This window comes from Hipposideros armiger, unplaced genomic scaffold, assembly GCF_001890085.2.
Source record: "Hipposideros armiger isolate ML-2016 unplaced genomic scaffold, ASM189008v1 scaffold_1054, whole genome shotgun sequence".
Lineage (NCBI taxonomy): Eukaryota > Metazoa > Chordata > Mammalia > Chiroptera > Hipposideridae > Hipposideros > Hipposideros armiger.
In genome coordinates this window covers 399238-410236 of record NW_017732404.1, presented here as the reverse complement: position 1 = coordinate 410236, position 10999 = coordinate 399238, and the positions used below count along the sequence as shown (strand labels likewise).

At 37.7% G+C, this 10999-nt stretch overlaps 1 protein-coding gene across 1 annotated transcript; it reads left to right on the top strand.

Annotated features, from left to right (window-relative positions):
- Positions 1 to 3774: 3774 nt before the first annotated feature.
- On the top strand, positions 3775 to 5322 carry LOC109376141 (interferon gamma receptor 1-like). Its single transcript, XM_019631907.1, is given in 3 exon segments — positions 3775 to 3848; positions 3988 to 4430; positions 4433 to 5322. Coding segments are annotated over 3 exon segments (1407 nt in total).
- The last annotated feature ends 5677 nt before the right edge of the window (positions 5323 to 10999 follow it).

Below are 10999 nucleotides of genomic sequence, written 5' to 3'. Positions count from 1 at the left end.
AAACCATCACTAAGAACTGTTGGTAAGATCTACATATATTTTCAAGGTCATATATTGTTTTCCTTATAAATGTAAGTGTAAAACTGTAGTGACTTTGTTAATTTAACATTTATAAAGTAGAGCCCCAGGGGATTGAATGTGAGCCACAGTTCAAGAAAGACCACAAGAGAATTGAAATAGAAAAGTGTATTACTCACAGATCCTGGAGAAAGTACAAAACATGCCTCATGCCTCGAGGGGCCACGTGAGGAGTTCAAGGAAGGGTGCAGGCAGAGAAAGAAAAGACCTGGGGCACATATTAACCATCATGTGTAGAGTGCATTGGGGTTCTCAGGCTAAGGCCAAATTGGTCAGTTAAACCCCCAAAGATAGGGTTTTGGTAAGCTCTGTGGGGGTCTTTTTAAGGGGTGCACAGGGCAAACTGTTGATCATAGGGATGTTTGGGAAGTCATGTCAGGAAGTTACTTACATTTACTTGTGACTCTGGCTGCTATCTAGGACATGTATATATGTATGATGGGGCTAGCGTCAGTTTAAGGTCCCTGCAGGCCACTTGGCCAAACAAAATGTTTGCCGAAGCAGCAATACCATGGAGTAGCTGAGCTAAGATCTTGACCACAACTATTTAGATATTTTTTTAAAAATATGCTTTACATTGTTTAAATTTAAAGAATGAATGTAAAGGGATTGTGAAAAAAGTGGCAATGTAGGAGAACCCAGCTTCCTTTTACCCCCATCAAAAGCAACACTAGGCAGTTATCTGGTAACATAAACAGCTATGGGAGACCTCTAGAATCCACTTGGGAAGTTTTAGTCATGCCATAGAACAGAACACTGAGATAACTGCACAAGAAGAGAAGGAAGACAACTTTATTTTGTCTGCATCCCCCACCCCGCAAGTGGCATTGCTCGTCCCTGAGAAGGAACTTCTCAACTAGAAAGAACTCTGCTCTCCAGGAAAGGAAGAACAAGGTGAGTGACCTGCTTCTCCAGCTTCTCAGGGCATTTCACAAAGGCTCCAGTTAGGTTACACCCCACCCAGGCTGGCAAAGCTGAGACATATTGAGCTGGCTAGGAACACAAAAGAAAAGCAGAGGGTATTATTAGCAGAAATGCAGTAAGAGCAATTGTGGTTCAGAGACCTGCTCTGCAGACAGACTCAGCAGATTTTGCCACTGACAAAGCCAATGGCCAGCGCAGCCACTGTGAACTCTCTGCAGCAATCACCAGCTCTTGCCCCACAGTTACTCATGTTTGCTGATGCCAGCCACCTCAGTCTTTCCCCACTTCCTACACCCCTACCCCCTCTGGAGCCCATGACTGTGACCAGCAGCCAACCAAGGTCTCTGAAGCTGTGCATGAGTAAGCCATCAGCTGCCTGTGTCCCTCCCCACCCCCATCAGAGCCCAGGAGCCACACTAGCAGCCAGCTCAGGTTTCCGCAGCTGAAGGAATGCAAAACACCAGCCAAGGCCTCCATGGCTGACCTCCACTATTAGGCCCATGCATAGGACTAGCCTTCCAGCTGTGCATCTGCACACAAAAGCCTGGTGGCCCTCATCAGTCTCCACTGCAGCACTCAAGCCAGAAGTGGGGAGGGTGCAAGAGCATGTGCAGCCAAGGGAGAGCACACTGACAGCTAGGGCCTCCACAGTTGCTAGAGAGCCCTGATCAGGCCCTGCATTCTGTCACTGGCTGGCACCACCACAACCTCCTATTCTTATCTTTCTTGCTGTTTATCTGCATGCTCCCAGCTCAATCCCTGTCACTAGCTTCCACTGTGGTATGCATGCCTGGGTGAAAGTGTGGAGCCACACCAACAGCCAAGGCCTCTGATATGCCAGTGAACCCAGTTTGTCTTGAAGCTCACTACCTGACCTGGAACCCATCACTATGATTGTGTGTGCAACTGGCCCCTGCCACTACATGGACACATGGAGCAGGACCCTGCAGCCAATTGTGTGCACCCACTGGCTACAGCCACCATCACTGCCTTCCCCGGTCTCTAGCTACTGGCCTGGAGGCCTCATTTAAGACCCCAGCAGCCCTTGCAGCAATGGCGGACTCCCTACAATGCTCACTAAAGGTCACACAGTTGTTGATGCTCTGGACTTTAGTAACCTGAGTGGAAGAGACATCACTCCACCCCAGATCTTGTGGCACAATGTGCCCCAATTTGGTACCCTGAAGTAGACCTGCATAATCCAGCATGTCCTCACCCACAAGTGAAAGGTCTCCCTTATTTAAATCAGCCATAAAATCTGGAAGAAGTGACTACTTCTTTAAATGTGCAGAAACATATGCAAGGCTACAGAGATCATGAAGAATCAGGAAACATGTTTCCACCAAAGGAATATAGAAGGCCTCCAGTAACTGGCCTCAAAGAAGTGGTGTTCCAAGAATTTAAGTATTTCATGACAGAATGCAAAATAATTGTTCTACAAGTGCATAGGGATCTACCAAAGAACACAGATAAACAATTTTATAACATTAGGAAAACAGTACAAGAATAAAATGAGTTCAGCAAAGAGATAGAAAACATAAACAAAAACAAACACCAAACAAAAATTTTGGAACTGAATAATACAGAGTCTGAACTGAAGAATTCAATAAAGAGTTGCAACAGCAGATGTAAGCAAGCAGATGAACCAATCATCAAGCTAAAGGACAGATCAACTGAAATTATCCAATCAGAGAAGCAACAAGAGAAAATAATTAAAAAGAATAAAGAAGTATGGGACACCACCAAATGAAATCATGCATGCATCATTGGAGTCCCAGAAGAAGAAAAGAGGAAGAAAGGGGTAGGAAACTTATTTAAAGTAATAATAGCTAAAACTTCTCAAACGTAGGGAGAAATGTGGACATTCAATTTCGTGAAGCTAATGAGTAACCAAAAATTTCAATCCGAAATGATCATCTCCAAGACACATTATAATAAAATTGTCTAAAACCAAAGACAAAGAAAGAATTTTAAAAGCAGCAAGATGAAAAATGCTTCTTTCATAAAAGGGAATGTCCAAAAGGCTATAAATGGATTTCTCAGCACAAAATTTGCAGACCAGGAGAGAATGAAATGATATATTCAAAGTGCTAAATGAGGAACCTGCCAACCAAGAATACCCAGCAAAGTTGTTCTTTGGAATTAAATGTTACATAAAGAATTTTCCTAACAAAAGCTAAGGAAATACATCACAACCTAAATTGCCTTACAAGAAATACTGAAAGGAGTTCTTCAAATTGAAACAAAAGGATGACAATTACTGACATGAAAATATATGAAAACATACAACACACTGATAAAGAGCATATGGTAATAATCAGAATACCCTAATACTGTAATTTGGTGATGTGACAACTACCTCATTCTAGTATAATTGTTAAAGACAAAGTATTACAAATACCTATAGCTTCAACAATATGTTAATGGTATACAATATAAAAGATATAAATGTTGACATCAAAAACATAAAAGAAGGATGTAAAAGGATAGAGTTTTTGTATTAGATTGAAGTTATATCAACTTCAATATATATATATAGACTTCATGGGAACCACAAATCAAAAATTTACAATAGATACACAAAAGATAAAGAGAAGGGGAATCAAAACATACCACTACAGAAAATCATCAATTTACATAAGAAGGGAGCAGAAAAGAGAGAAAAGAAAAATGGAACCACAAAACAGTCAGAAAACAATAAGATGGCATTATTAATATACCTATCAATAATTACTGTAAATAATAGTCAATTGAGAGTCTGTCCGGAGCAGCATGGCTTTCCTCCTCCTCGTCCTCATCATGCAGGTTGTGAGCAGGGCTGAGATCAGCGCCGCGGATCCGGAGCTGTCCTTGGTGAGCTTCATAATTCCTCGTTCAGAGAAGGACCTGTCTGTATTTGCAAAAAGTTGAACAAGGTGCTTATTTACGGCCTCATCTGAATTGACGGTTATACCACACAAGGAGTTTTGAAGAGAGCGAAATAAGTGGAAGTGTGGTAGTGCAAGTGCCTGTACCAACCAATATTAAAATTGAGGCCTATAACTTGAATTCTGACATACTTTGGGATTACCCAGAAATGCTAGAGACACCTGTTTTTACTGTATAGGTAAAGACATACGGGAAGGGACTATGGATTAATGCCTGCAATACCTCTCATTATAATTGTAATATATTTTCCATGACTGATGATCTTTCAAGTGGTCTATGGTCCAGAGTTAAAGATAGGCTTGGACAGGAAGAATATGCCTATGTAGAGTCAAAAGAATTTATTTTGTGCAGAGAAGGGAAAGTTGGACCACCTAACCTGGATGTCAGACAGGAGGAAAACCAAATCATTATTGATATATTTCATCCTTTAGTTGTTGTAGATGGAAAAGAGCTGGCAGCCATATATGATGAAGAAAATACTTGTTATTCATTCATATACAAGTGTATGAGAGAATAAGTGGAAGTGAGACCACACACACACATAACACAAATCAGGAAGATGATTGCAACGAGACTCATTGCCACCTAAGTATTTCAGTGTCCTCACTGAATGCTGAGCACTGTATTACAGCAGACGGGTTCTCAGAGAGATGGCACGTTACAACTGAAAAATCCAAAGAAGTCTGTATTACCACTCGCAGTCATGAGAGCATTGCAGATTCTGTTTGGATTCCAGCTGGTGCCACTATCCTAATCTTTGTAGTATTTAGCCTGGTAGTTCTATGTTGTAACATTAAGAATATGAATTCATGTAAGAAAGAAAACATCATGTTACCCAAGTCATTGCTGTCTGTTGTAAAAAATTCCTCTTCAAAGGCAAAATCGGAATCAAAATATGTATCACCTGCCACGTATGAAGCAATTGTCCCTGAAAATGAGAAGGTGGTCTGGGAAGAGCTGTTGTCACCAGCAACCATTTCAAGTACGCATACTGAGGACAATCCAGCAAAAGTAGAAGACAGATCTAGTGAAACAGAAGTGGTGACCATTGAAGAAAATACTTCTGACATGGTCCCTGGCAGCCCCCTGACTCCAGCCATCAGAGAGGATTATGTCCACTCAAGTAGTAACCAGTCTGAACCCGGCAGCGTTGCTCTAAACTCTTATCACTCCAGAATTGGTTCTCATAGTGGCCTTCAAGAATCGGACAGCTTATCTGACTCAGAATTTCCTCCAAATACTAGCACTGAAATAAAGACAGGAGGACAGGAATCTGGCCTGCTGAGAAATGCTACCACCTCCTTTGGGTATGATAAACCACACGTGTTAGTGGATCTGCTCGTGGACGAAGGTGGTTACAGAGCCACAGCTGATTCCAAAGAGTTTTCATAAGATCAGCTAACTTGAAGGATCTGCTTGTCCTGAACAGTTTTCTGCTTCGTTTTCATGAAAAGATCACGTTTTCAGAAATGGTATCTCCATTGATATTAACCAAATGCAGTACCTTGATTTAGGTAAAAGTGTAAAGAGCCTGTTTGGCACTGTTGCATGTGGCCTGAAAATGGCAAAGACTTTTTAAAAAACAAACAACTGTTGTCGCATATGAACCTTTCCATATAGATAGGTTAGCAGTACCAGTGAAAATGCTCTAATAACTCTGCTTCCTGTGATAGTGGGTGATACCCCAGGGTCCTTTCTAACCACTTCAGGAGATAAATTGGACTTTTTCTTTTCTATGCCTCCATATGTCTTGGTTTTTTTGTGAGGTTTTTTTGGTAAACTTATGTATATAGCATTTTTAAATGATCACCTTCAGAAAAAAATCCTGAAAGCTTTTCAAATTGCATTTAAACCAATAGAATTAATAAAGAATATGTAACTAGAAACGTATATATTTTTTACGGGACATTGCTTTAAAATTTTTAAATAAAGAATTTTTTAAATTAAAAAAATAGTTAATTGAAATGACTAATCAAAAGCCATACAATGACTTTCTGGATAAAAAAATAAGACCCGACTACATGCTGTCCACCAGAGACTCAGTTCAGGTTTTAGGATACATATAGCCTCAAAGTGAAGGGAGGGCAAAAGATCTTCCATAAAAGTGGAAACCAAAAGAGAGCAAACAAAATAGTCTTTAAACCAAAAATGGCACAAGAGACAAAGATGGTCACTATATAAATATGAGAGGGTCAATTCATCAAGAAGATATAACAATTATAAATATACACTCATATGAACCTAACATCAAAGCATCTAAATGTCTTAAGCAAATACTAACAAACCTGAAAAAGCAAATGGACAATACAAAAATAGTAGGGATCTTTCAATAATTGATAGATCATGCAGGCAGAAAATCAAGGAAACATTCGATTTAAACCATACTTGAGACAAAATGGAACTAACAAATACATATAGAGTATTCCATCCAACAGCAGCAGAATACACATTCTTCTCAAGTGCACATGAAACATTCTCCAGGATAGATCACATGGCAGTTCATAAAACAAGATTTCACAAATTTATGAAGATTGAACTCACCTTAGATAACTTTTCTGAACACAATGATATGTAACTAGAAATCAATAACAGGAGAAAAGCTGGAAAATTCACTGATATTTGGAGTTGAAACAACATGCTCCTGAACGATGAGTCAAAGAAGAAATCAAAGGGAAATCAAGAAATACCTTGAAACAAATGAAAATGGAAGCCCAACATATCAAAACCTATCGTATGCTGCAAAAAATGGTTTTAAGAGGGGAGTTTATAGCTATAAATCCTACATTAAGAAATAAGGAAGACCTTAAATAAACAACCTAAATTTACACCTAAGGTACCTAAAAATAAACAAGAACTAAGACCAAAGTTAGCAGAAGCAAGGAATAACAAAGATCAGAACAGAAACACCACTTTGAACAATAATACCCAACAAACTGACAAACCTAAGAAAAAATGGATAAATTTCTATAAACATACAATTTATCGAGTTTGAATTAGTAAGAAAAAAAAGTCTGAACAGACCTATAACAAATTGGGAGATTAAATCAGTCATAAAAACCTCCCAACAAAGAAACCCCCAGGATCAGATGGTTTTACTGGTGAATTCTACCAGACATGTAAAGAAAAATTAACACTGATTCTTCTCAAACTCTTCCAAAAAAATTAAATAGGAAGGAACACTTTCAAACTCATTTTACAAAGCCAGTATTACCATGATACCAAAGCCAGATTAGGACATTACAAGTAAAGAAAATTACAGATTAATATCCCTGATAAATACAGATGCAAAAATTCTCCATCAAATTATTAGCCATCAGAACTCAATAACACATTAATAGGATCATTAACCATGACCAAGTGGGATTTAACCCTGGGATGCAAGAATGGTTCAACATATACAAGTCAATAAATGCAATAAATGTGATACATCACATGAATAGAATGAAAAATAAAAATTGTATGATCATCTCAATAGATGCAGAAAAAAGGCTTGACAAAATACAATATTCTTTCAGGATAAAAATGTTCAACAAAGTGGATATAGAAGGAACATACCTCAATACAGTGAAGGCTATATATGGCAAGCCCACAGCTAACATCATACCCAATGGTGAAGTCTTGAAAGCCTCCCATTAAAATCAGGCACAAAACAAGTGGGCCCAATCTTGCTGCTCTTATTTATCATAGCACTGGAGATCCTAACTAAAGCAATCTGGCAAGAAAAAGAAATAAAAGGCATTCAAATAAAAATAGAAGAAGTAAAACTGTCATTGTTTTCAGATGGTATGATCCTATATAGAGAGAAAATCCTAAAAAATCCACCCCCAAAAAAGTGCTAGAACTAATCAACAAATTCAGTAAAGTTGCAGGACTCAAAATCAACGTACAAAATCAGTTGCATTTCTATATTCAAATAACAGAACATCTGAAAATGAAATAAACTGTCCCATTCACAATAGCATCAGAAACAATAAAATACTTGGGAATCAATTTAACCAAGGAGTCCAAAGATCTGTACTCTGAAAACTATAAGACTTTGATGAAATTAAGGAACGCAAAAAAAATAAAAAGATATCCCATGTTTATAGATTGAAAGAACTAATATTGTTTAAAATATCCACATTACATAAAGCAGTCTATAAATTCAATGCACTCACTATCAAAAGTAATTAGGCATTTTTCACAGAAATAGAAAAAAAAATCCTAAAATTTTTATGCAGCCACAAAAAGACCCTACTAGCCAAAGCAATCCTGAGAAAGTAGAACAAAGTCAGAAGCATCATCATGCTTCTTGATTTCAAACTATATTACAAAGCTGTAGTAATCACAATATGGTTCTGGTGTAAAAATTGACACATATACCAATGGAACAGAATTGAGAGCCCAGAAATAAACCCCTGCATACATGCTCAACTAACATTTGACAGGGGAGCCAAGAATACTTACTGAAGAAAAGAAAATTTCCTTAACAAATGGTGTTGGAAAACTGGATAACTGCATGCAGATGAATGAAATTAGATTCCTGAGTCATAGTACTCAAAAAAATTAACTCAAAGTGGATTGTAGACTTAAACATAAGTCCCAAAACTATACAATTCCTAGAAAAAAACATAGGGAAATATATCCTTCATAGTAGTCTTGGCAGTGGTTTTCTGGATTTAACACTAAAAACACAAGCAACAAAAGTAAAAATAAATGAGTGGCACTACATCACACTAAAAAGACCTTCAATGAGCAAAAGAAACAATCAAAATGAAAAACAACTTATAGAAAAGAAGAACACATTCTCAAATAATATGTCTGATAAGGGGTTAATATCCAAAATATATGAAGAACTCATATGACTTAATGGCAATACAAAACAAATCACAAATAATCCAATTTAAAAATGGGCAGAGGAACTGAATAGACAGTTTGTCAAAGAAGACATTCAAATGACTAACAGGTACATGAAAAAGTGCTCAATAATTATGAAGAAAATGCAAATCAAAGCTCCAATGAGCTTTCACTTCATACCTGCTAGAAATAAGAGCTAACAAGTATTTGTGAGGATGTGGAGAAAAGAGAACTCTTTTGCACCCTATATACATATACACGATATAATACTATTAACCCATGAGAAAAAAGGAAGCACTGCCATTTGGGACAACTTAGGTGAGTCCTGAGAGCACTGTGCTAAGTGAAATAAGTATGACAGAAAAAGACAAATACTGTATGCTCTTACTTTATGTACGTAAATGGAATCTTAAAAATCTAAACCCATAGAAACTGAGAGTATAGTAGTGGTTACCAAGGGTAATGTACATTATGATGATTCTAGCAAATAACAGTGTATTAGATACTTGAATGTTGCTAAGAGTAGATCTTAGATACTTTCATCATAAAAAAATGGTAATTATGTAAGCTAATGTGATGGTGGTAATCATTTTGCAATATATAAATGTATCAAATCAATATGTATGCTATAAACTTACACAATGTCATATATGTCGATTATATCTCAATAAAATTGGAAAAACACACAAAAACTGAATACAAAGAATGTAAATCCACCTTGATTTTAAGAACACACACACACACATTTCACCATTACCTATCTTTAGATGCTACAAAATGAAACAAAATAAAGCCTCCCAAGGGGTTTTGAAATTACTCTAGTAATTCAACATCAGGACACTGCAGAAGATAGCAAACCAATGTGGAGCACGTCTGTCCGGGGTAAAAGATAAGGAGACTAGTATTCCACCTTTTATTGACCATATGCTTCATGCCATAACCTTTAAATTCATAACTTCCTTTAATTCTCATGATGATCTTGAGAAGTAAGTAGTGTTGTTCTCAAGTGCTGAGGCTTAGAGAATTTCAGTGACTTGCACAATTTCACATTCTATTAAGTGGCAGAACCCAGGACCGTCTGACTCCAGAGTACTTGCTCTTCACACTACATTAAACTGCTGATGATGAGGAAAACACAGACAGAGAAGTCTCTCTTTCTCTGCTATTTGCATTTTTCTTGTCACAGTCTCCTTTTTTTATAGAAAAAATGTCTGCTTTCCTTAAAATTAATAACAGCCACTCACAAATGACAGAGTAAGCACATTTCATATGTGTACTTAAATCTCAAATGTGTATTTTTAAGGGAATATTCAGAATGAGTCAGTTATTTGTTATATGTACAAGATTCTCCTGTTACCTATAATCAAGACAGTTATTTGCTGCACACAGAGAATTATGCTGCTACCTATAATCAAGGCATAGAATTTTCAGCAAAATGATGAATGATTACATTTTGCAGTAAGACAATCCTGTGGGGTCTTATAGAACAGTCCTTAATTGTTTCTCTACTGTTTTACTTAAAATATTCTATCTTGAATTATAATGGTGTGTATGAATGTTATTTCAGAGCTTCCTAGCTTTGTGATGGCAGGGCCCACAGTCTGCTCACTTCTGTATACCCTAGAGCATCTAATCCTGTGCTCTTCCCAAAAAGGGTGGGAAGTAGGGAGGCTCCCAAAAGTTAGGCCTCATCTAGGAGATCACATGGAGAAGGATTTCTCACCATAGGGACTAATGGGAACAAAGACACAGTCCTAGGAAGTTGAATGACATTTCAGGGAAGTGTGGGTAAACCTGTCTGGTGACAACTGAAGGTGTGTCATTTGGGACAATTACCGGCTGATGGTCACAATCTCCAGTGTAGTCTGTAGTTGATGTATGCTGTGCATGGGAATGGAAACACTGTGATGAGATAGGTGATGTTTGAGGTATAGTCAGGATAGCAGGGAGCTGTTCACTCGAGTTGTTCTCATTAATGAATCCAAAAAAAAAATAAATCTAGAATTTTGACCAAGCCTTCCTGGTTGATCCACATAAAATTCAAAATTTGGGAGGGAAATGCTGAGCATCTTGTATGGTGGTGCAGACCTTTAAGTACATGCCTTTAGGGTTTGTCATAAGTTGTGAAATACAGAAAAGCTCATTTGGAAGCACCTTACAAAGCCACAAATGCACTTAACTATGAGTCTGAACATCTGTTACATGCTGTACACGCACATGACAATCATCCTTC